Source organism: Danio aesculapii, chromosome 18, assembly GCF_903798145.1.
Source record: "Danio aesculapii chromosome 18, fDanAes4.1, whole genome shotgun sequence".
Lineage (NCBI taxonomy): Eukaryota > Metazoa > Chordata > Actinopteri > Cypriniformes > Danionidae > Danio > Danio aesculapii.
In genome coordinates this window covers 44358788-44385495 of record NC_079452.1, presented here as the reverse complement: position 1 = coordinate 44385495, position 26708 = coordinate 44358788, and the positions used below count along the sequence as shown (strand labels likewise).

At 36.5% G+C, this 26708-nt stretch overlaps 2 protein-coding genes across 2 annotated transcripts; both read right to left on the bottom strand.

The window, feature by feature from the left end:
- Window positions 1-414: 414 nt before the first annotated feature.
- Window positions 415-8388, bottom strand: herpud1 (homocysteine-inducible, endoplasmic reticulum stress-inducible, ubiquitin-like domain member 1). Its single transcript, XM_056478696.1, has 8 exons — window positions 8040-8388; window positions 7585-7662; window positions 6260-6343; window positions 5750-5898; window positions 5133-5243; window positions 3469-3834; window positions 2411-2528; window positions 415-1438 (listed from the first exon to the last, which is right to left on the bottom strand). Exons 1-8 carry the CDS (start codon window positions 8193-8195, stop codon window positions 1274-1276), a joined length of 1227 nt encoding a protein of 408 aa, XP_056334671.1. The 5' UTR covers window positions 8196-8388; the 3' UTR covers window positions 415-1273.
- A 1860-nt stretch (window positions 8389-10248) lies between these two features.
- Window positions 10249-26314, bottom strand: slc12a3 (solute carrier family 12 member 3). Its single transcript, XM_056478434.1, has 26 exons — window positions 26010-26314; window positions 25563-25688; window positions 22899-22974; window positions 22616-22711; window positions 22311-22450; window positions 20211-20321; window positions 20018-20129; window positions 19757-19887; window positions 19572-19656; window positions 19286-19440; window positions 17631-17738; window positions 17423-17546; window positions 17234-17335; window positions 16775-16930; window positions 16507-16606; window positions 16249-16360; window positions 14141-14275; window positions 13915-14021; window positions 13745-13827; window positions 13578-13661; window positions 12923-13024; window positions 12734-12845; window positions 11718-11804; window positions 11467-11602; window positions 11309-11376; window positions 10249-11183 (listed from the first exon to the last, which is right to left on the bottom strand). The coding sequence occupies exons 1-26, from the start codon at window positions 26256-26258 to the stop codon at window positions 11042-11044; spliced, it is 3039 nt and encodes a 1012-aa protein (XP_056334409.1). The 5' UTR covers window positions 26259-26314; the 3' UTR covers window positions 10249-11041.
- Between the last annotated feature and the right edge of the window lie 394 nt (window positions 26315-26708).

The window sequence follows — 26708 nt, the reverse complement described above, 5'->3', positions numbered from 1 at the left end:
AAGCATTTTCTCAAAATATGTGTAAAAATATGATTTGCCACCACAAATCATTCTGCTAGCTGAAACACAGAAAACGTTCTGGCCTAATGATGACTCAAAAATCACCCCAGAGTGGATGAAAACATCCCACACAGTACATAAGAGTTAATACATGTAAATAAGCCAGCAATTGGATGAACTAGCTGCATAATGCATGTATCTGACCTAGGAGAAATACAAATTATAGTAAGATCAAAGTGTTTACATGACATTTTAAAATGACAAAATCAAACTAGGTGGAAAAAAGTAGATGACATCTGAACGATCAGATTGTGTTTCAAAATTAAAAACTAAAACTACACAAGAAAAAAAAGTTACATGAATAAAATGCAAACCAAGTTACATTTCTATGACACTTCAAAGAGAAACTGAAAATGAAGAAAGTGTGTTTATTGTTTTCATTTTCTGGTACAAAGAGGCTTACTTTCATGATGTTAATAACAAAGCTTGATTATACATGATCTGAAATGACAGCAATGCTACATTGTTGGTAAATACCAGATTAAAAATCAGCCATTTTAATCTTTCATATCTATTATAGTTATATTTTGTTCTCCTCTTTTGTCCCAAAGTGCAGTTCCTTCATATCAAGAAGATGCGATACTCAAAGTGTGGTTCATTCACCTTCTCCTCATCCCGAGGTCACCAACAAACTCATTGAATTGCAAATTCCACTTACAATACTTGAACGCGTCCCTCATAAATATTAACATTCCTCATTTCACAGGTCGAGCACAATTAAAAAAAGAGAACATGTAAGCATGTTTTACTTGCATAAACGCCATTAGCTTTAAAGTACCACAAATGCATTCTCCCAAGCACCCTCCATCTATTCATGTGCTTAGAACAAAATCAATATGTGGCCTTCGTTGTCCATCATACTCGAACCTTAATAAGATAATCCCATGAGTTTAATCCTTGGACACTCATCGTGGAGCACTTCAAGAAAATGAAGTCTTGGTGACAGAAGCCTATACAAGAGAATCAGGTCAGGCAACCGACACTATCGATTCCAGCTGTTGCGGTTATCTAAAGTGCTGTGCAAAAACTGTCCAGTGATATTTACAACTCCATGTCCAAGCACTTGTTTGTTCAGAATGTGAAGCAATCTGTCACACACCCAAAAGAACTGGAAAGTGCTACCTCTTCTAGGATTTGTAGCCTTTGTTTATAATGTCCAGCCCTAAGAGCTTGGTGATTCAGTTTTTGTCATTTCTGTCTGACTGCTTCTGGATCAGTTTGCAATACCCTGTGGAGGCTCAGGTATCAGAGAAGCAAAAAAGGCTTTAAAAAACACCCAGGCTGTCCATAGGATGGGGGCTCTGACTTGGGGAACAGGCACTGCTGTCATGGCGGGTTCAACAACACCAACATTATCCACTTCAGCAGGTGGCGCCACCTTTAAAAAGAATATGAGAATTAATATAATTACAAACATCTACACTGACGACTTCTACGATGAGTGTCAATCCAAGAATCAATAGGATGATGATGATGATGTCAATAGGTGCTCCGGTTTCCCCCACAAGTCCAAAGACATGTGCTATAGGTGAATTGAATAAGCTTAATTATTTGTAGTGTGTGTGTGTGTATGAGTGTTTCCCAGTGATGGGATACAGCTGGAAGGGCATCCGCTGTGTAAAACATATGCTGGATAAGTTGGCGGTTCATTCCGCTGTGGCGACCCCAGATTAATAAAGGGACTAAGCCAAAAAGAAAATGAATGAATGAATAAATGAATGAGCGTTATTTGTCGTAGTTCTTGTATAAGGTTTTTAAATTAAGAATTTATTACGTTTTTCCAGTTCTTGAAAGCAGCACAATACAATTGTTAAAAAAAAAAAAAAAAAAGAAAAAAAAAACTTTTAATTCAAGCACTTTCAATGACCAATGTTTGTTTTAAGTACTGTCCAGGCCTTGAATTTATATGTTTGAAATTTAAGTAATTTCAAGAAATGTGTGAACCCTGTTAAAATGTTCATTCTTATGATAATATGCATGTACTGAATGTACCCTAGCTCCTGAAATAACTAAAAATAAATTCCTTGTGTGTTTGCGCACCCTTGGCGAATAAAGCTCACTCTGATTTACTGTCATTCAGTCTGACATTATGGCAACTGAGATCTAACAGTGTGACATGAAGACAATTTCCAGCAGTCTAATAAGCTATAATCATTAAGGATAAAAAAAATAAATAAAAATTATATATATATATATATATATATATATATATATATATATATATATATATATATATATATATATATATATATATATATATATATATATATATATATATATATATATATATATATATATATATATATATATATATATATATATATATGCACAAGGAGAAACAGAAACTTACAGGCTCTGGATGTTGGTCCTCATTTTGGTTCTGTTGGTTCTGAATGACCTCAGGTGCTGGCTGATTGTGAGGTCTGGCTTGAGGTCTCTGTCTGAAAGGAAACCAGCCTGCTGTGTGTCTGAAACAGAGAAAGAGTCATTAGAATACTGACAAAAACACACTCATGCCTCCATTTCCATTAAAATGACACCATTAAGATTAAAATAGTCAGCCGCAGATAATTGTTTGTATTGCAGGGTGGAGTCAAGTTTGCAGGCTAAGGCCATCACACACTGAACACCCTCAGATCAAGCTAATGATTACTGGAGTGCCAGGCACTGGTGTGTAGACTAGTCAAACTGCCACGTTAGCAGAGATAAAGTAACAGAAGTTGATTTTTAACACTCAGTTCTAACAGTTGGAGATTAGCTAAATAAATCCCAGAAGGCCATCAAATATCTTGCAGTCAAATACAAGCATATGTTTTCTTTCTGATCAGAGAGAGCCTGATTATTTCTGCTACCATGAACTGCTCATTCCTTTTATATTGCTCAGGAATGCGTGTGAGTTTGCACACTGTCAAATGGCTCACTGCCTCAAGTTGCATAACTGAGAGTGAAACTGGCCTTACAAATTAAAGAATCTCGCACTTGCATTTTTCACCAACGAGGACAAAACAACAACACTGAAACCCTCAGACCTTCAGTGGCACCACAACACAAAACAGAGCAACCAATTCCTCAAATATCACTCCTTTAAACTAGTTCTTTTTAGAGAAACAAAAGTATAAGCATAACCACTGCAATCCAGTTCCTGGACATATGATTCAAATGAACTGATTCTTTATGATGAATTTAAATTAAGTTAAGCCAGTTTATTCCAGTTCCTTAAATTACTATTGAACTGTCTATTGTTTTTTTATTAAATCAAAAACATAGAGAGACCAGCACTGTTAGTTCTTTAGCAAATGACTCTTGTAAACTAGTTGATGGATCAAAACCACTTCTATTTTATCATCCTCAAAAACACTAAACACAAGTTATTGAATATTATATAAATGATGTTTTGTTTTAACTTACAAGTACATAATAACCAGGCTGCTCATGACCAGGATGAAGCGGCTCATGCTGGAATAGAAGTATACAATGCTCAGGAAGACACCCAATCGTGATGCTGTGTACATCCAGTCCAGCCAATCTCGGTTCACGTCCTCCTCGTCCTCTACCACAGGCCCACCCTGGGCATTCATACGGACATTCTGATTGGCTCCCTCTGGGTTGATAAAGGCAGGTCCTGGGGCGTTCTGATTGGCTGGTAGGTCATTGATGGGGCCTTGATTGGGTAAAGCTGCAGGTACAGCGGCTTGATGAGGGCCAACAGGAAGTGAGGAAGCAGCGGCAGGAGTGGTCAGTGGAGCTGAGGCAGCAGCTGCCATTGCAGCTTGACTGAAATAACACGTTAGAGCATTTAAAACGGTGTACATTCACACTTTCAATATCTTTTACTAGAGCCGGGGCTGCCTGATTACATGTAAACCAAAATTGACAGAGTTAAAGAACATACAAGTCAAAGCTGCTGTATTTTAACAGTTTCATACTGTAACTTTAAATAAATATATTGGTTGCGTATTTCAAAGTGGAGCACGCCACTGTGTTTTTCAACACATGAGAAGCTTACAAATCCAGTGTTCTCAGTCTCAGAGCAACCCTTTTTAAAAAAAATAAATATATTTCAGTATATTTTTGACAAGAAGTGAATTGGAGAGAGGGGTGGATAGAAGCCTGCGAGTCAACACTTGAACTTGGGAAACCCACAGCGCAGTTAGCCTATTTGTTGAAGAACAGACCACTAGGCTATCTGCGCCAACAAAATCATAACATATATTTTTATTTGATGCCATTTCAGCAACAATGGCTATTTTCAAGGCAAAAACATTTCATTAATAAATATACAATTAAAAAAAACACAAATTAATACAAATTAGACACAATTTGTATGTAAATATATGATACAAATATGGAAAAATATTCCAGGTGACCCTTTCCTTTCATAAAAAACCCTTCTGCAGCAATTAAAAGCAGAACAGTCCAATGGAATGTGTTTTACAGTATTAAGAATTAGAACAATCTCCGTATGTGGTTCAGTTCATATAATATATAATGTAAAATTGCAAACGCCTTGAGGTTTTTCACCATAAAACAAATAACATTTGAAAATAAGGACATTAAAGTGCATTAAGCCATTTCATTAAGTCATATTAGTATTGTAATTTTACACTTTTTCAATGTTATTAGATTGTCATTTTATTTTTCTTAAATATTCAATTTTTAAGTGAAATATTGTAATATTTAATATAATATAATACATAAATTCTGTTTCATAATGGTCAAACTGCAAACCCTTACAAACAAGCAGAACTTGGATCATTTTAAATAAATAAATAGTCATATGTTAAAACTGAAATATTGTTTATAGAACAAATTAATCACCCCCCTCAAAAAAAGTAGACCATAAATTATATTTTAGCTGATTCATGGTTCATATTGATTCATCAGTGGCATTTTGTGAGTTGTCAAGGAACACAATTTTAAATATTCTGCTAAAGGAAAAAAAACTGTCACCAACATTTTGAATGTCCTGAGGTAAACTAAATGTACATCAAATATTAATTTCTTCGTGAACTAGGACTTTAAATCATGCAGCCCTATACTAGATAGAGTATGTCAACATGGGGTGTACTCACTACTGCATGTAGTACTGGCGGGCATACATTTGCTGCAACCACAGCAGCTGTTGTGGACTGTAAAGAGAATATGTGGGGAAGGCAGGGTGGTTCATTGCTGCTGTTACAGGCCTGCAAACAAAGGACACACCTTTAATTCAATACTACAAAACAGACTCAACTTGCACATTTTTCAGCCCCCTCCCAAAAAAAAATTGAGTTTGAGTTTTTTTTCTTCTATTGAACACAAGAATGTATTTTTAAGAAGCTAAAAACCTGTAACTGTTGACTTCCACAGTACTTGTTTTCCTACTATGGATGTCAATGGTGACAAGTTCAGCTTTCTTCAAAATATCTTCATTTGTGTTCCACAGAAGAAAGAAACACATAAAAGTTTATCTTAATGGTGAGTAAATGCAGTAGTCAACATTTCAAGTGGATCAAAAAAGCATTTCAAAATTGTCCAAAGGCAAGAATGGATGTGGTTTAATAGTTTTAGGACAACTTTGATCAAATGTTTTGATCCACTTCAAATGTTAACTACTGCATAGCGAGTAGACTTTCATTTTGTGGTGAACTGCCCCTTTAATAGATATACCACTGAATCTCCATTTAATAGAAAAAAAACTAAAACTCACGCAGATGTGTTGGCACTAGTATCAGGCAAAGTGGCATGACCTCGCTGTCTTAGGCCATCAGTGGAGGGCACAGAGGTCACAGATGGTCCAGGAGACTGGCTAGGAGTTAGTGGGGAAGGCTGTGAACTCTGCTGGTGTGTTGATATCACCTGTAGCAAAGATTCGAGAGAAAAAAAACAAATGAGATTTCTGAGCAGGAAGACAAGAACAGGTGCGAGAGACACTGTGAATCTTCATGCTAAATTCGACAGCAGTTGGTTTACGCAAACATGCAAACACAGAACAGGAAGCAAGCAGCTGTGTGGGGATATCTCCACCCAAATGAAACGAGCACAGAGACAGTAGGCCGCCACATCTCAGTTTTAACACACTGTAAGCTGATCAAATATACTGCCTTGGAGCTAAATTCGGGATGTCAAAAATATAAATATACTTAATGTTTTTACATTACTAAATAAGTCCTAGCACATGGTAAGAGTCAAATATAAATGGTAGATGGGAATAACATACTTTGGGTCTTGCTCCGAGTTGGGAAGCAGGTTGGGGTCTCACTGCACACACCAGGTGAAGAGTGGGTTTGGTATCAGAAGGAACCTGTAGCGAGAAAAAAAAAAGAAAGTGTTATTTAGTAGTTTTTTTTTTACAAAAGAAAGTGATTTTTTTTTTAAGTGACTAAGATTTTGACCAAGGGAATTATTCTTTTATGAAAGAGAAAGCTGAGATTAAACCATGTGAATGTCATATTGTTCTGTCTTGTGCAAATCTGTGTCATTCTTTAATGTGTATTAGGTGACAGCCTTTCAAGATGTAACAACCAATGTCCTATTTTCTAATACATATCATGCATGAGATGCTGCTAAGTGTCGCTTCTCTGAGCTGCTTTGAAATTTGACTGACTACAGCACATGGTAAAAGGATCAGGCCGAGGGTACGGAATACGAGTATATGGTTTCACCTATTGTTGACTGCATTGACTTATACAATGAGAAATCCAGTATGTGTTGTCAACCCCACAGCCTTCCTTATGTCTTTTTTCTCTCTCTAACCCTGCATTATGTTCAAGGGACAGTCGGCAGAATCAGAAAGAGCTTTATTGCCAGGTAGGTTCACACATATGAGGAATTTGTTTTCGTGACAGAGCTTCTACAGTGCAACAGGATAACAGAGACAGGACAAAAAACAGATAATAAATATTAATAAAAAAAAAAAAAAAAAATAGAAGCTATATACAATGTTATATTTGCAGCTGTTATGTGCAAATTGGCATGTAAATTGTGTTGTTAAATAAGTGTATATGTGTATAAAAGTGTATAGCAAGTAGTGATGTTGGTTCCACAAATATTAAATATTATCACAAATATTAGCATCAAGTGTTCGTGTTTAAATAATGCATGTTTAAATAATGATAAAAATTTGATTAAAATATACATTTATAAAAGTAGTATATTTTCTTTGTATTACATTGTATAAAACTATAAATTATACAGAAAATAATACGTTTAAAAAATAGTTTATATAAATATTAGAATAAAAGTTTTCAAAACAAATGACAAACAGTGTTTCATAATAAATGTTTACATGTAAATTATGTGTGAAACCAAAAGTGAAATTAGTAATTATTAATTCAAACAAATGTTTAATTATAACTTAACCAAAATATCTTGAAATCAAATACATTTTAATTAGACTTTTTAAAAGCAGATAAAGGTTAAAAAAGTTTAAGTAAACACGTTTACATTAAGTATATTAAACTACATTACATTAAATGACGTGTACAGCCATGTTGTTGAAGTCATTTGTCAACCCTGAAATAACCACAAAGGAAAGTCCTTCACCTTTGAGAAAACATCTCTGATAAGCAGGTTGTCCAGAAGCAGCTTGCCTGAGTAAATAAGTCTCTGGTCTTTCTCAGCCTATAAGAAAAGAAGTCCAAACAATAGACAGCAGTTAGTTCGCCATTTTATGCGTGTTTTTAAGAAGTAAAAACATTTAAAAAACTAAAACAAATGCAGTATATCTCTACAGAATAAAGTTACTCCACTGAATTTACTTCCGTCAGGTGCAATTAAATACAAAATAGAAGAATATTGGGGTATTTATCAACAACATGAAAGCGGTCTAGACTTATGTGAAGAAAAATTCCTTCTCAGTTTACATAAATGGCCTATTGACAGACGGTTATTTCCAGCAGCGCTCAGCCATGGAGGATTTGTGTTGAGTGTTGAGGAATGCCGACGACTACCGACATGTAAACCGATATCTACACGATAAGGAAACCATCCAGACCTACCGGGTTGTTGGGATAAACCTTGGAGAGGTGACATTTAAGGTCTTTCACGGTCCAGTCCGCGCGAACTCCCTCGATCAGCTGATCTCCGTGAAACTGATTAGGCGTTTTAATGACCAGCGAGATCGTCTCTTTATCCAACGCCGTTGAATTCTCCATTCTTCCTTTTTAATCAAACTATATTAAGACGCGCATGAATATCTAACGTGAGCTATCGGATGCGTAACGATTTAAGCAGACAAAAGGACAACACAGGCTAAGCAAAGGCAGAGGTTCCTGATTCAAGAAGTTTCAGGGCTGCTCATAAGCCATGAAGTATTTGCGTGTGTTGTTTCCAAACACACGGTGGCCGCCTTTGATTGGCTGAGAGGAGCTCGTGTTCAGACGTGGAGCCTGTCCTGAAGCCCCACGCACTGCGCATGCGCACTGATAATTTGACGGCGGAATTTTTTCACGTTGCGGTGATTGCGTCAGATGACATTGTGCTGTGTGTGGTCTAACTACAGAAATGTACAGAAAGTGTGGGTATTAAACGTGTGTTATGATGAGGTACATTCCACGAATACGTTTCAAGTGAAACTTATTGAAATCTTGACACTGCAGGTAAACGAGTTCTACTTCTCCAGTTGATTAAGTTACACAAAACAGGTCTACACAAATTTAGTTTTTTATGCAAATGGTACATTATTTAATTAAATAATATTGATTAATTAGTCTTCATTTCAAACACACAAAAATCTGAACATTGGATGAAGTAGTTTTAAACCTGTCAAAATTTGAGTTCAGAGTTTTACACGGGATTTTGGGAATCCCCTTTAATCACACAATAAATAAAGGGATAAGTTAGTTTACCCAAAACTGAACATTCTGTCATCATTTACTCATACTTCACTTGTCACAAACTTGTTTGAGATACTTCTGTTGAACACAAGAGAAGTTATTTTGAAACATGTAACTGACTCTCATAGTGTTTGTTTTTCCAGCTATGAAGTCAATAGTTACACGTTTCTATTATTTTTTGCAAAAAATGTGTTCAACAGAAGAAAGAAACCTAAAGGAATGGAACCATTTGAAGGCGAGTTAGTTGAGAGTAAGTTTTTATGTTTGGGTGGACTATCCCTTTAAAAAATACCGGGAATAGCCATAAAAACAAATATGTTTTTCAAAATTCTTTTGGAGTAAAATGTTGTATACAGTATTATGTATGAAAATCCATCTGTAAAAATCTTCAGAATATAGATACACTGTCTGACAAAAGTCGATCCCAGTTGTAAAAGTAACAAATAATAACTTGACTTCTAGATTTTTCTGGTGAACTGCATATCAATTATCACAAATACTGCAGAAGACCTATTGGAACCCGCATGGACCTGAGATTCTCAAAGAAATCAGTCAAGTTTGGTGAAGGAAAAATCATGGTTTGGGGTTACAATCAGTATGGGGGCATGTGAGAGATCTGCAGAGTGGATGGCAACATCAACAGCCTGAGGTATCAAGACATTTGTGCTGCCCATTACATTACAAACCACAGGAGTGGGAAAATTCTTCAGCAGGATAGCGCTTCTCATACTTCAGCCTCCACATCAAAGTTCCTGAAAGTAAACAAGGTCAAGGTGCTCCAGGATTGGCCAGCTCAGTCACCAGACATGAACATTATTGGGCATGTCTGGGGTAAGATGAAGGAGGAAGCATTGAAGATGAATCCAAAGAACCTTGATGAACTCTGGGAGTCCTGCAAGAACACTTTCTTTGCCATTCCACTTTATTAATAAGTTATTTGAGTCATTGCAGAGATTTATAAATGCAGTCCTCCAAGCTCATGGGAGTCATACATAATATTCATTCTTTTTCCACTTCACCATGACTTTATTTTCTTTACTGTACATTATTTCTGTTAAGTGACAAGACCTTTGTCTAAGCAAAGTCAGACCTTACTGTCCTAATTAAATAATTAAAAATCAAGGCATGATCATATTTTATTTTGGTATAATTAGCGTAATCTAGGGGCATTTGCATTTAAGCTACTTCTGATGCCAAATGATCAACTAGAAGTCAAGTTATTATTTGTTGTCCCTAAAACTTGGGTAGGCGACAAGACTTTTGTCAGGTTGTGTATGAATAAAACTGTAGCGTTTGGTGTATGCAAGTCCTGGTGAAGTGGAGATTTATGGCTCAGTCCAATAGAAAAAAAACTAATTTTGAGAGAACAGCCTTTACAAATATGTATTTTATTTAAAATCCACAAACACAAATGAACAGTGCAACAAATGACTGAAAAACAAACAAAATCTCACATTGACAAATTCATTTAAGAGACTGGTTTTTGCCTGCAATGTCTCCCCTAAATCCTGTTTTTTATTGTGAAACATCACCAGTTATTTTTTATTGTGAAACATCACCAGTTATTTTTTATTGTGAAACTTCACCAGTTATCTAACAAAAAGTTAAAAGAAAGATGAAACATGGAAAAATAGCTAGTTTGGGAACACAACATGTCTGCTTTTTGTTTAAATGGTTATTTTGGTCAGCCACACACAGTTTAAACACACCATTTCAACAACATAACACATTTTTAGTCAAGTTTACTCAAGTAAAATAAAACGAGTCTTATAGTTGGCAGATTCCATACATAAGTAGTTTCTTAAATGCACATAATATTATTAGAGATCTCATTAATAGAGAAAAGTCTATACATATGCAAACTGTTTAATCATTGCATTACGATAATCAATATCAACAAAGATTGAAGTAATTTAATTACAACAGTTAATTTGTGGTTTTAATAGGAAATAGTTTGAATACAGTCTTGTCTGAATTATTGCATATGGAGAAAGTAAGATCCACAGTAATAAGGTAATAAAAGGTTAAACCAATTAAGATGAACACCCTATAAACAGCAAGACAAGTATGAAACAATATGAAAGCATCTCTCATCAGTTTAACAGGTGATTGACTATTTTTTTTTCATCTGCTATACATGTGTGAATGTTTTTGTCAGGTGGCGTTCACTGGCAGTATTGCGTCAGCACATTCTCCTGATTGCCTCGGACAAGAAGAACTGGGGGTCGAAGGTCACGTGACACAATCTCTAGCCAAGCCATGTAAAGAGGACTAGGGCAGGACCCTCTTCGCCCCACCGGCATTGTCCTGCCAAACAAAATATAGAGAAAACTGACAGGTCAGAAAGTCACACACACAGCTAGTTGTTCACTCTTGTTTTTATGTAATGTAAATGACATAATGGCACTATATTATTTAGAAATACCACTTACACAACGATCAGTGCAGCATCTCTCGAGTAATCTTGAATAACTTCATTCAGCCGTATCTGCCGAAGGGACTACACAAACACAGATCAAAAATGTTGACTAAAAACATGACCTATGGATTACAAAGAATGCATTTTGAGACTGAAATGAACCTAAATGACCTTAGCTTTAAACGACTCCATTTCCTCATCAGACACCATCCAGGAGAATTCCTTTGTTGCCTCATCGGCTTCTTGACCATCCTTTTGGACTGAGCTTACTCTATATGGAGCTATGAAGTCTTCAAACTTTCTAATGCTGATTCAATCATTTGGAGACAGAAATACATTTAGTTTAATCGAAATACTCCTTCCTTCAGTTGAATAGGTCAGTGCAGAAAGTTGAAAGAACAATGGAATGAATGAAACCGTACTGCTCAGACTGCGGCGCTCCATTGATGTCAGGAAGAACTTGAATATCCTTGAAACCCAGACGGAACCTGCTGATCAGACCTTTGAGCCTGTTGAATAACAAATGCAAGCAATGATTAATAATTCATTGAGGACCATTTAAAATTATGTTGTTACAATTATTAGATCAGTAATATAACAAACAATTATTGATGAAATGATTTGTAGACTACTATTTATATATTAATAAATGTAATAAATAACAATGCATAATTAATATTTTGTATTATATGATTACATATTAATGTATTTTGGGTAACAATTTAATATACATTAATGCAAATTTAACAAAATATTTGACCAAAAAAAATTTTTTTCAAGGTCACATTCTGTTGATAAAGTGAAAATATATATTTCTTTTTTAAATTTTGTCATCAGGAGTAAACTAGTGGTTTTAATTTATTCAAATATTTTTAATAAAATATAGTAAATGTAGACTTAGTAACAATATTATTAAAAATTTCACTAATTCCAAACTTTTGAATGGTACAATATTGTACAATATTGCTGTATATTGTATCCCTTTATGACCACCGTGTACCCATCTCCTGATGGCTACTTCCAGCAGGATAATGCACCATGTCATAAAGCACGAATCATCTCAGACTAGTTTCCTGAACATGACAATGAATTTACTTTACTTAAATGGCCTACACAATCACCAGATGCTAATCCAATAGAGCACCTTTGGGATGTGGTGGAACGGGGGATTCGCATCATGGATGTGCAGCTGACAAATCTGCAGCAACTGTGTGATGCTATCATGTCAATATAGACCAAAATCTCTAAGCAATATTTCCAGTACCTTGTTGAATCTTTGCCAAGAAGGATTAAGGCAGTTCTGAAGGCAAAAGGGGGTCCAACCCGGTACTAGTAAGGCGTACCGAATAAAGTAGCCAGTAAGTGTATGTACGTAACATGGACGCTTTATTATTACGTTTTACACAAACAGCAATATTACTATTAAGTCTATACATACTCCTTTTTCTGTTCTTCAACCTGTTGAGCTTCACCTCCAACAAACACCCTCACTTTGCATCTTCCCCAGCGCTTCTTGCGGGTCAAGAGGTAAGGGATCAATAGTGTCAAACCTGACAATACATTCAATTAAAATTGGCACGCCAGTCATTTAAAAAAAACACATTATTTGTGTATCTACTAAACTCACCGCCATCATCGGAAAGCCAATACACATCAATGGTCTTCTTTCCTTGTCTAGTCTGAAATACAGTGCTGGGCTGAGTCAGGGCCATTAGAGTCTCAGGATCCACTGCAACACAGGAGACTAATGTTTTAGCAAAGACATCAACGGTCAATAATAAATTTAATTAATCATTAATAAATTTAGTATTTAAAGAGTTAGTTCACAGAAATTAGGTAACTAATTACTCAACCCATGTTATTTCAAAAGCCAGAGACCTTCATCTTCATCGTTCATTTTTGGAACACAAATTATGAAATCGGAGAACTCCTTCAATCTCCGTAGATTGGAACGGTCCCAATATGTAAGTCCAAAAAAGAACCAAAATTACTTTTGCGCACACCTCTGAACATACAGTGTGAATATTCTTAAAAAGAATATTAATTTTGACGATATATTGAATATCAGCATATATGTACACTGAAGTCACGTGGAATGTTCTGAAAATTGTTTTGTTTTCTGGACTTTGAACATCTCAGGACTGTTACTGTCTATAGAGGATGAGGGAGCTCAAGGATTTCATATAAAATATTGTAATTTCTGATCTAAAGATGAACGAAAATTGAGGGGGTGAGTAATTAATTATAGATTTTTCATTTCGTTAAAGACTTTCAATACACACATGCTGTTTCAATTGTGGGTGATGTAGGAGCTGTTGAGTTTGTGTCAAGTCCTTGTTCAGTAGATGTTTCAAACCCTAGATTCACTACAGCACAAAAGACAATTCAGAATGAGCAATTAACTGCATTAAAAAACAGTAGACAAAGTGTAGAATGGGTGTTTCTGTACCTTGAGCTTGGATCGTTCGAGTTATGTCAAGACCCTCCTTCATTCGAAGAACACAAACACCATATTGCAGGTCAAATGCATCACTAAAAATATATGGAACGATCACAAACCTTGACTTTGAAAACCAGAACTAAACATTGAAGGGACATGAAATGATGTGGTATACATACTGCAAAACTCCAACGTAGTTTTCAATAATGCCTGGTTGAGCTTTACGCCAGTTCTTTTTATATCCCATCACCAAGACATTAGGCTTCATCCGACCCAAACCCGTACTCTGGAAAAGAAACATAAACAGACATTACCAGACCTGTTTTGGTGATGCAGCTTCATCAGAAGGTAAAAAGTGAAGTAAGGTTGGAGTATGAATGTAGTGCATTATGGAGCATGTGTGACCTGCAGCAACATCTGTACACCGGTACGAAGATCATCAGCTACTACGGTGTGATAGAAGGACTTTATCTTCCGATTGTTTAGCCATTTTAAATGAGTACTGCTCATGGAGTCTGTGGTGCCAGGCGAGGGTCCACTCTGTCAATATCACACATTCAGTCAAAGAGAAAATTGATCTTAGATTAAATAGAGTTATAAATGGAGTTAAAGTGTAACAATACAATAGATATGACTATAAAAATACACAGAAAACCATGAGGGAATTTTCTTTTCATTTCAGCACGTATGTGAAAAGTTTAATATTTGAAATGACAGCCTTTTCCGTTATCTCCAAATTCGGGATTTTGTGCGTAAAATGTTCCCTCAGTTTCCGGCATCGCCTCCTAGCTCCACATTTGATAATTTTACTGGAGAGGCCCACAATTTGGAAAGGGATTATATCATCATACTACTATAAAATTATGGCACCAACTGATACATCCCACTCCCAAATAAAATCTGTGTGGGAAGACGATCTGGGAATTACAATTTCAGATGAGGATCTGGGAATCAGTCTTATGCAGAATTCACAAGTCCTCTGTCTGTGCAAGACATGGACTTCTGCAGTGCGAAATTGTGCATCATAAACACTGGACAAACCTAAAGCTCTCAAAGCACTTTCAGCGTATAGATCCGGCTTGTAATCTCTGTAATTCCACCCCAGCCATTCATGCACATATGTTTTGGTCTTGTATAAAGCTTAACTGCTTTTGGGACACTATTTTTAAAAATATATCGATTTTTTTGGGTATATCTATCTCCCCTTGCCCACTGATTGCCATTTTTGGGATTTTTCCCACATCATATAATCTTACAAAGATACAATGTGATTGCATATGAGCAATATAGCTATAGCTTTTATTGTGCTCCCAGCCAAATGACTAATATTGCTTGGGTGGAAGGATCAGAATCCTCCAACCTCAACACAGTGGATCTATGATGTCCTCTTCTTCTTAAAGTTGGAAAAAATAGACTGTCTAGAGGTTCATCTAACCAGTTTAAGAAAATTTGGGACCCATTTAGGAAATATATCCAAGAACATGTTCTATTGTCAAATATAGACCAAGTCCTTGTTCCAGCAAATTGATTTTTCTTCTTTCCTGAGTGCAAAGTATAGTGTATTGTGTAATACAGATTGTACAATTGTAGTTTTGTTAAACCACATTATTATTTACCTTTTATTTGTTGGTAAGTTTTTCTCTTTTCGTTGTATGCACTTAAGTTTATACTAGCTTTACTTTTTGAAATATAATTGTTTTTTTTACTGTAATTTGCCATAAAAGTTATAAATAAAATAAGCAAATACACAGAAAAGAAGCAAAAGAAGATCGAGCAAAAGAACAATCTTTTTTTTTGCCAACGACATGCAGGGATCAATCTTTTTTTTAATACAGATATATGACGTAAATTTATTCAAATTAAAACATTCATTCATTAATTTTCTTCGGCTTAGTCCCTGATTCATGAGGGGTCACCACATCGGAATGAACTGCCATATGAAAATATATTTACAGAATATATATATATATATATAGACCTTAGTATACAATGCAGAAATGCACTCAGTTTTGTGATTTTCTGATTCAGTTGCCTATGGGAGAAATGACTAGGAATAATAAACAGCAGAAAATGGAAACTATTCGCTCTACAAACAAGTGTTCATAACTATACATAAAAAAGCAGAATAATATATTAAGAAAATATCATATAAAGCATATTTTGCAACATGAAGCAACATAACAAACTGTTTTTACCTCTAGAAATCAATGGAAGTGAATGAGACCGGAAGTCTTGAGCCAAAAATATTCCGATGGCTGCGCCCACTCGGACATCAAGAATAGGTCAATACTGTAAGATTTATTTATTTTTGGTGTTTTTATATTTATTGTGATAAGACAAACCGTATGTAGCCTTGTAGTTAGAGAGAGAGGGTGGGACAGGATCTGAAAAGGTCCGTACTTAGAATGCCCGAAGCAAAATGGCATTACATGTTGGTGCACTGTCAATTAGGCTATTGCAGCCGATATATTTATTGTATATTTTACGTTAAATGTTTCTATGCATGAACTCACTGCAAGGACATTTGCGCATATCATCAGGCTTTGGTTCTTAGTGAAGGCGCCAATGAAATCCACTAGGGAAGGCCGCGCACAGGGAGGCCCACTGAGGACCAAACACTGTGGCCTGAGAAAAAGAACAGATGGGGGAAAAGTAGGACACAGGAAGAAATGACAAAAAGTGAGAATAGAAAAAGAGGGGAGAAAGAGAAATGTATTATTCTGAATGACCCACAACATGGAAATCTGGTTTGTGGACAGTACTGTTTTCACCTGTAATTTTTAATATGGTCTTCCACTTGATTAAGACTCACACACTGGGAGAGTGCCATGTTATATGAGCTGGCTTGCATTGATGAACCCCAGTTGACTTCTGAAATATAAAATATAGGGGTGCACTAAGAACTGCGTGAAAGCCAGCCAATAGTATACTCATTTAGGTTAAGGTGAAATGCTCGATGGAATAATAAGAGTTTCAAGAAACAAATTGTTTCTGACAAAGTCATGTGTCCGCAAGCTATAATGAGTGTAGGTGTCTTACCAGGTTTCTTATACAGCACATATCCCAGCAGGAAGATGACTATGCCAATGGCTATGAGAGCAGCCCACCAGGTCAGGAGAAACATGATAATCACAGACACTACCGCTCCCAGCAAAGACAACCACTTGCTATAAAATCGAAAAGTTGGACGCCAGCCTGCACACACACACACACAACACACGAGAACGCTTCAGTGAGCATCAGAATGAGTATGGCTATTTCGAGACCTGTGAGTTTATTGTAGCATGCAGGTTTATGAGAATACAAATGACTGAAATAAAAATATAAAACTACAGCCGGAAAACTAATTTTGTTTGCGTTATAGTCATTATCTCAACAGAGCGAGCCTGCGGTGGTCATAGTCTGCACCATTGAACCCATTAACAAGCCACCATTAAAACATACATACTGCATCATAAAGTGTTAGTTTAACCTAATTGGTTTAATGTATTGGTTTACCTGGTGAGTTAGTTATTGAGGCATGGAAACAGCTGAAGTTGATGAGGGCGTAGGAGCAGAGGAAAAAGTTGGAAATGATGGGAGCAATGGTGTTCAGCTCAGCTAAAATATAAAAGACATTTAGAAATTGCTTTAATAAAAGTAACAGATTATTTACAAGAGTATTCAGGTAATTTTTGAGTTGTTTACCAATAAGAATGAAGCATATAGCAATGACATAAGTTAGCAAATAGCTTCGCAGTGGTTCATTATTCTTCCCATAACCTTTCCCAAAAAATCCAATGCCTGGATACAGTTTGTCCTTGCAAAGGCACTATATGGCAACAAAGATCGGAAGAAAGATATAAGTAAAAATCACTGAAGGAATGAATAAAGAAGTTCAGGATGACAGCCTTACCTGGAAAACCTTAGGAGCGGACACCAGGCAGGCCAGGGCTGAGGAAAGGGTGGCTCCAAAAATGCCAGCAGTGATCAGAGGAGCGACTGCAGAAACCATGCTCATACTCTGAAATCGAATATGACAGAAAAACTGATCATTTATGATACGGTATTCATCAAATAGGGGACATGATTGTGATTAAGCAGTCAAACAGACTAGCAGACCTGTGTGTGTGTGTGTGTGTGTATGGGTGTATGTCTACTCCTCTGGCATCAACAATGCTTTTTACCCTACACAATTGCCACTGGATGTTTTCCATTTTCCAGACTATTCTCTTTAAATTTAAGTTAGAGTTAGAGTTGGGTGTGAAGATCCTAGCAATTTCTAGAAAATTCAAACCAGCCTATCTGGCAACAACAGTCATGCCATATTTAAAATCATTTAAATCTGTGTTTCTCAACCTTGTTCCTGAAGGACCACCAACACTACATGTTTTGGATGTCTTTTGGTCTGTCACACCCATTACAGGTCTTTCGGTCTCTGCTAACAAGCTGATGATCTGAATCAGGTGTGTTTGGTTAAGGAGACATGGGCTGTTTCTCAATTCCAAGAACGCAGAGAATGGACTTGTGTTCTTGTAAAGACCGGTCTTGCAAGGTCACCAGGGAAGAACAAACTCGGGAGACTCCGAGAACTCATAAAGCGTCCTCTCAGAAATGAGATGCTGCGTTATTCCTGATGATCACATGACCTTAATGCATTTTTAACTGAAAATTATTTAAACATTACAGCATTCATACAACGATATATGCATTTATTAACATTTTCATGGTAATGTTTACTTTCACCGTCTCATTTAGCGAAACTCCTGGGATAAATAAGTTACATCTCTGAACTTTAATAATAAATCTATATTAAATGCTGCGCTTCCCAGCTACGTTATTCAATCACAATGACTTCTGGGACTTCTAGAGCGAGTTCGGTGCTCAAGTCTGTCGATGCTACCTCAATACTAAAAACACATCCCGGAACTTTCACGCGCGCTCCGTTCTTGCAGTCTTGAGTTTTGGAACTGAATTTTGACGGTTGATGATGACGTTACACGAGAACACGAGGACACAAGATCACTGAAGAACACATATTGAGAAACAGACAGGAAATGTGCAGTGCTGGTGGTCCTCCAGAAACGTGGTTGAGAAACACTGATTTAAATCACCCTTGGTCCTAATTCAGATGCTCAATTTGAACAAATAAACGATTGTCTTGACCATGTTTTCATGTCCAAATATTTTAAGTTGGTTTTGCCATGTAACTGGCTGATAAGATATAAATGCTACATAATGGTTAAACAGGTGTGGCAATGGCCATGATGGCTGTCATTTGAAAATTGTATAAATAATAATTGCCTTATATTTGCATATTTTGTTATATTTTCCATTTTTTACCCACTGCAATACTTTTTGAGACCAGAGACCAGGCAGCCAAGATTCAGCCTTTACCAATCACAATGATCCGTATTGTTAAATGTTAAATCGAAGCTAAATAACTCTGTCTAAATGACTTATTATTGGCTGGGACAATATATAGGATCATTTCCCATCAATGCACCATAGTTATGTGTTATACAGTATCGAAAATATCTATTTTGTGTATTTTTGTATCTCCAGCGGCACCTGGTAATAATTGCTGAGTCCATAAGTGCAGGTCTTGTTGGTCATACAGTCAGTAAAGTTCCAGCCATAGTTGCAGCCCACTCCGAGACACTCCCCGGTCAAAGATGATATGGTGTCATTCACATCACCAGAAGCATCACGCACCACACAGGAGCCTGAAATGCATTTAAGAGCACAACAACAGGTAAATAACACCACTGGGTATGTCACCGGACGTGATTTTGAGCACAGAAAAAAAAAGATCAACAGCTTAGTTATTGTGTTGTTAGGCATCTCTGACACTTACCAATGGTAGCTGAGATGATAAGATAAGACACGGTGGTCCAAAAAATGGCCAGCATTGTTCCACGGGGTATAGCGACATTTGGATCCTACAGGAAGTTTTGTTTGTGAAAACAAAAGAAAGATTTGAGAGGTCTGCAAATGCATTTAATTGGAAGAGACGTTACTGTGACTTGGAGCTCAACTTGCCTTCAGATCTCCAGAGATATTAGCCCCCGCAAGGATGCCTGTAGCTGAGGGGAAGAAGATGGAAAACATGCCAAAGAAACTGCCCTCCGGTCCACGCCAGCCGGGCACAAAGTTTGTCGCAAAAATATCAGCTATTGGGCACAAATTGAGACATTTTAGGAGAAACATATGGTCGCGTAATCTGATTAGCACTCTGAAAATGAGGATGGAGTGTTATTATTAGCAAATTTGTGCAACATATTGACTGCGCGGCACTCTGACCTCGGTAGCTGAAAAATCCTCTGGCTTGCTTCTGTGGTGTGGCTGGCATTATGGTTCCAATGATGTAGCTGGCGAAGGATATCATGATGACAAAAAAGAACAAGACTTGGGCCTGGGAGAGGAACAAAAGCAGAGCTGTTATTAGCTAAACTAGACCAAACTGCTTTAAAATCGCTTTCTTTCTTAAGCAAACCTTGGATTCCCATTCCATTCCAGCCATTGAGATGGCCAGCAGGCAGGTGACGGTAATCACTCCGATGATGCGGATATCGTTAAGTTTGTCTACCATGCTAACCTCAGTCTCCTGTTAGGATTCATAAAAAAAAACATGATTCAGACATGGGAAATAGTCAGTTTTAGGGATACAGGAATTAAAATTTTATGTTAAAAACAAAACCAGATTTCATGAAGCATAGCAATGTGTACAAAATACACATGTTCATAATTGGTATTCGTGTATCCAATATATTTGGAATTTTTCTTTCTTCTTTCTTTCTTTCTTTCTTTCTTTCTTTCTTTCTTTCTTTCTTTCTTTCTTTCTTTCTTTCTTTCTTTCTTTCTTTCTTTCTTTCTTTCTTTCGTTTTGTCATTTCCAATAATGAGTATCTATATATGCAGATGTTTGAGTGGACTCTTGTAAATATGTGCATGTATAAATTGTTTATTAAGGTATATGATTAAGTATCTGTAAATTTGCATACATGTATTTATATTTTACATATGCTTATTTATTATTATTATTATTATTATTATTATTATTATTATTATTATTATTATTATTATTATTATTATTATTATTAGCTGGCATGGTGTGGCATGTTTTTTTTTATAAATCAAGTATAAAAAAACATAACCAGTACATAATCTAAAATGTACAGTCCATATGGGAAAAAAACTAACAAAAAGTGATGTGTGCCATTTATTTACATTTCAATGTATTTTCTGTTTATTGGTCCATATCACTCTTTTAAAAAAATACTAATGCCAGGAGCATAAAATATAGTGAATATTAATGGCTCCTTTTGAAGCACTGCTATATAAAGCTTAAAAATCTTTAGTTCCAAATCAGTGGTTCAGAGCACAAAGTTTCATTTATTTCTCCTGCGGTGGTGTCTATAGTTTTTATCTAATATCAGTTTAGTTACAAACTAAACAAGACTGGAAAATTGATTTAAAAAGCACATATTTTACAACACACACACTTAATACACAAATACACTTCATTGAACATCTACTTCCGGTTTCCCCTACAGTCCAAAGAGATGCGGTATAGGTGAATTGAATAAACTAAATTAGCCGTAGTGTATGTGTGTGCATGTGAGAGTGTATGGGTGTTTCCCAGTACTGGGTTGCAGCAAGAAGGACATCCGCTGTGTAAAACATATGCTGGATAAGTTGGCAGTTCATTCCACTGCAGTGACCCCTAATGAATAACGGGACTAAGCCGAAGGAAAATGAATGAATGAACATCTACACATAGACATCAGGTTAACTGCAGGTTACTCAGTGTTTATATATATTCACTTTAACTGTTAATAGCTATTAGTGATTAGTTAATTCGTTAAAGTTATTAGTAACTATTAAAATTATGGTTGTATAAATAAAATTTGATTGTAATGCAACAATGTGCACCTTTTGTGAAGCTGGTGTGAAACAATAATTATTGTGAAAAGTGCTATACAAATTAACTTGAATAGAATATTCTGGAGACACGTGATATTTAAGGATATTAGATTATGAGCTATTCGCTTTTGATAGATTATTCATTAATTTTCCTTCAGCTTAGTCTCCGAGGTCGCCACAGCGGAATGAACCGCTAACTATTCCAGTACATGTTTTAAGGAGCGGATGCCCTTCCAACCGCAACCCAGCACTGGGAAACACCCATACACTCTCGTATTCACAAACTCATACACTACAGCCAATTTAGTTTATTCACCTATAGCATGTCTATGGAACGCGGGGAAAACCAGAGCACCTGGAAGAAACACACACGACCATGAGGAGAACATGCAAACTCCACACAGAAATGCCAACTGGCCCAGCCGGGACTCGAACCAGTGACCTTCTTACTTTGAGGTGACAGTGCTAACCACTGAGCCACCGTGCTTGCCCATTTGATACATTATACTTTCAGTAAAATGTTTGCACTGTGTACATCCATGTACATTGTAAACTGCCATCTCAACAGTGCTATAATAGTACAATCCTAAAAAAAAATCTTTCTAATTGACACATTGTGTGCATGTTCTTCCATATTATGATATAATATACGTATATGTATGTCACCAACCTGCATGAGTACCTGCACCGTTTCAGCAAATCCCACCGTGTGCATGGCTACAGCCACAGCATTCGCAAAAGCAAAAATAAGCCCAATTGAGCCTCCAAGTTCTGGACCCAAACTCCGAGAGATCAGAAAGTATGTTCCACCTGAGGGAAAAAACCCATAAAGTATAGAAACTCTATTATGTGATATTTAATGATTTTTTATAATACAGATTAAACATAATAATCAATAATGTGTGATTTAAAAGACAGCAATCATGTTAAGTAAATGTTGAGTAATCAAATCTAAATGTATTAAACTGTAATTACCCCCTTTGACTTTGCCATTAGTGGCTATGGCCGATGTGGACAAGCCAGTGATGCCCGTTATAGAGGAGGAGACCAAGATTATAATCCATGTCAGACCTTTGAAGTGAAGAAGAACATGTTCACTTTAATAAAAATGCATGACAGAACACTGACACACACCAGTTTCTCACAGCATATGATTTAACAGCCCTAAGGGGTTTTCTAAAAAGTCTCGAGGGAATTTGACGGTAAAACACACAAACAGGAATCAAGACATACTGTATAACAACAGAGATTGACATACCAATCCCTGCCTGAGCTGTGATCCAGGGGAGCCTCAGGTACAGAATGACACCCCAGATATTCAGCATACAGCGGATCTACAGGGAGTACAAGAAGACTCAGCTCCAGCAGAGTAACACAGCGAGTAAATGATTTCTGTTTAACTTCACTTAGCTGTCTGAAGAATTGTATTTTTACCCATTCACAAACACACTTAATACACTTAAAATGTACGAATTTGCCTAAATATTCTCCCCAAAACAAAACGATTTTCAAGCGAAAAACAAGTGAAAAACAAAAAGATGAGATTATGTTTCTCCCACAGGATAAATAATATAAAAGGTAACTGCCGCTTTTATAGCTCTCATTTCTGCCTTTTTTCAGGTCAATATCTATTATATACTTGGAATTTACTAGTTTTTATTTTGCAATTGACATAAAGGGCACCTATTTTACCACTTTTTCAAGATTTAAGATAAGCTTTGGTGTCTCCAGAATGTGTCTGTAAAGTTTCAGCTCAAAACACCCATCAGATTGTTTATTATTCCTTTCAGAAGTTTGGAATTTTCTGCTCTTTCCACAGTTTCCACAGAAAATGAATAAGCTCAAAAATCTAAATGATAGCTAAATGCTAGTAAACTTTACTGGCAATGTAAAAATGCATTTTTTTTACTATGGAATCCCCACAGGCACACATTTTGTTTTTGTGACCTGTGCCTTTAATGCTGGTTCTCCCCGCCCACCGTTCCCACGTGCTGTCAGAGTGTGCCTCAATCTCTGTCTCCGGCTGCGTCAGATAAACAGCACAGTGACAGACATGAAGAAAGTAGATCTCACATAACATTTGTGAGAAATACTACAGTAAGAACTTTCCCAATGATTATATGATGTATTTGTTGTTGAGTTAATTCAAACCTTTCTGCGACGATGAGTCACACAATATCGTTACAAAGTTCACATACACACACACACACACACGTTTGACTTTGCACTGTTTTTTTATGTTAATGTATAAAATACACCTGATTTAACATCCATAAACCAGGATATAAGTGTCTTCTTTTATAATTGTGCTGACACGCAGCTGTGGTGATCAAGACGGTAAAATCGCTGTAATTCACTAACACACACAGTTTTAAAAACGTTTTAAAATTGTAAAACCCATTCTTGATCACATTTGATGGTGATTGATGATCTCAGAGAGCTGAACAGATCTTTTAATCCCAGTTGCTTTGCGCACGTCCTGTCTGGTTGATATGATTATGCACGTTATTACAAAGACATGTTAATACGCGGCTGTCAATTAATTAGGTGGGTGAGGAAAGCACACTCCTACGTCACATTGTAGTGGGCCTCAAAATGGGAGGGATTTGGATCCTATTTTAACGGTAGGAAATAAAAAAAAAAGATTTGTTGTGTTTATATTACTTCAATATGACTGTGAACACACTATACCTACACACAGTTCTGTCCAAACAGCGTACAAAAGAGGATTTTCATCATAGATGCTCTTTAAAATGTCTTGTTTTTTTCTCAGAAATGTGATTTGTGGTAACACGCTATAAACCTTTTATAACGCTTTTTATAAGATTTTTTAATAAGAATTTTTATAAGAATTTTCTCATTTAAAATTGCAAATTAACATCTTGCAATTTAGACTCCGTGCCTCAGAATTCGATTCCCAGTTTGTACAGTACATCTCATATTTCTGTCGCTGTCGCCACTGGTTTGCTTGGTTGGGACCTGTGGAGCTGCGCATTGATAGATTTGCCCTTCAGTAGTTGAACTTTCAGCAGTGAAAATAAACCACACTGAATTGAACTAAACTTCAGCTCTGAAAACTGGACTGACACAGTTTCAATTTACTAGAACTTCTATGTTCAGCTGCTTTGGCACAATCTATACTGTAAAAGTGCTATAGAAATAAAAATGAATTGAAATGAATTCAGTTCTGGCATTTTTTTAATATGTCACAACTTGAAGAAATGTTCTCAAAAATTGGAGTTTATGTCTTACAGTTATGAGATATAAACTCACAGTTCTTACTTTTATTTATCAATATTATATCAGAATCGAGAGGAGTATTTTTGAATTGAGAAATGTGAGAGTAAAAAGTCTGACTAGTGATACAGATTTTTGTTATTCCTTTTAGGCTTTCGTAAGTTTCATAAATTTTGAATTGTTAAAACAAAGATATTGTGTACAAAATTAGGAGTGTATTTCAATAGATTTTTACTGTCACATATTAGAGAAACTTTAGAAATGTCCATTTACCAACAAAAAATCTCCATAATGATTATACAAAGTTTTAAAAAGATAGATTAGATCTATAGAAATACTCTAGCACCATTTCAATTTCTATATTTGCAGATATATATTCCTAATTTACTGGTATTGCATTTCTGTATAACCAGGTGGGACCCTGCAAACATCATGATTTGGTCATTGCATATGGGTTCCTCACAATTCCTTCAAGTTGTCCCAACGCAAATCCAATAAGTTAACTTGATCATTTTGATCATTAACTTGATACAAATTTAAGTGGATTGAACATAAAACAACTGAGTTGTCCCAAGGAAACCCATAATAGTTGTGTTGTTTCAACTCATTTTAAATAAATAGTTTGAACAAACAGCAAAAGTCATTTTTTGAGTGTATTCTTATCTAGTTTTAAAAGTCTTCATACCATGACTCCTTGAGCCCATCCAAAGCGAGCGGGTTCAGGAGGAGGTTCAGTGGGCTCATCTTCATCCTCAGGACTCTGTTTGTCCACACTGGACTCCTCATACAGGGGAGGTGGAGAGGGGTCATCCTGACACACACACACACAAATAATAATAATAATAAAAGTCCCTTTCTTTGTTGATACCTCACTGCCTTTCCTTACAATACTGCATGGGTCTCAAACTGGATTCCTGGAGGGCCACAGCTCTGCACAGTTTTGCTCTAACCCTTGTCAAACACAGCTGATCCAAATAATCAAGTTGTTCAAAAGAGTCTTGACCATCTTGATTAGCTGGATCAGCTGTGTTTGATTAGGGTTGGAGCAAAACTGTGCAGAGCTGCGGCCCTCCAGAAATCCAGTTGGAGACCCATGCAATATTGGGATGATAATATTGTAAGTCATTCCTACCTGAGGGTTGGAGTGCAGCTCAAAGAGAGATGGTCTGGATTTCTTGGCTCTCCCGAAAACCTCAGTGTTGGTGTAAAAGTCGTAACTCGGCGGTGCATCCAGTGTGTCATATCCAGAAAAGACACCAGAGCTGCGCGAGGCCACACTATCAGTGTCATAACTGCTACATCCACCCAAACTGAACTTACGGTCGTCTCCATTGCTCAGCGAGGAGACTGAAAATGGGCTTCTGGCACTTGAGAGGTTCATCCCGTCATTGGTCTGCTGGATCAAGTAAAAGCGAGGGCTTTGGCTGAAGGGTTATATTATTATACCTGAGCCGGAAGGGACCACTTATGAATGTATGACTAGTGTGAAAATATATTCAGGAGTTTTTGTGAGGGTCATAAATTTCTAATTGTTGCCTCAGGGCCTGCAGCTTGCACTGGGGCTTGTAAACATCATCAGGACATGTAATGACTCAGATCTGTGGTCAGATATCCTTGACTTTACTGCTCAAGGACAACTGACCTGTGGCATGCAGGAGAAACAATACATGATCAGTCTGTGTGGTTGTCACTGTGTTTGATTGAGAGAATAATTAGAATATGCTATTAATATTTTATTTTATTAGGATTAAGTTACTTTTTTATAGCCTGATAGCAATCAGGCTTTAGATGTTTTTACTACTGACCCAGTCCATGTTATCTCACACATCTA

Coding starts and splice junctions, on each gene's coding strand:
- herpud1 (XM_056478696.1), bottom strand. CDS start 8,195: ATGGAGAATTCAACGGCGTTGGATAAAGAGACGATCTCGCTGGTCATT. Junction 5,899..6,259: donor AACTCGGAGCAAGACCCAAA/GTATGTTATTCC, acceptor TCTTTGCTACAG/GTGATATCAACACACCAGCA. Junction 3,835..5,132: donor CGCCAGTACTACATGCAGTA/GTGAGTACACCC, acceptor GTGTTATTTCAG/TCAAGCTGCAATGGCAGCTG.
- slc12a3 (XM_056478434.1), bottom strand. CDS start 26,258: ATGAACCTCTCAAGTGCCAGAAGCCCATTTTCAGTCTCCTCGCTGAGC. Junction 19,441..19,571: donor TATCATCTCAGCTACCATTG/GTAAGTGTCAGA, acceptor AATGCATTTCAG/GCTCCTGTGTGGTGCGTGAT. Junction 16,361..16,506: donor GACCATATTAAAAATTACAG/GTGAAAACAGTA, acceptor TCTTTTTCTCAG/GCCACAGTGTTTGGTCCTCA.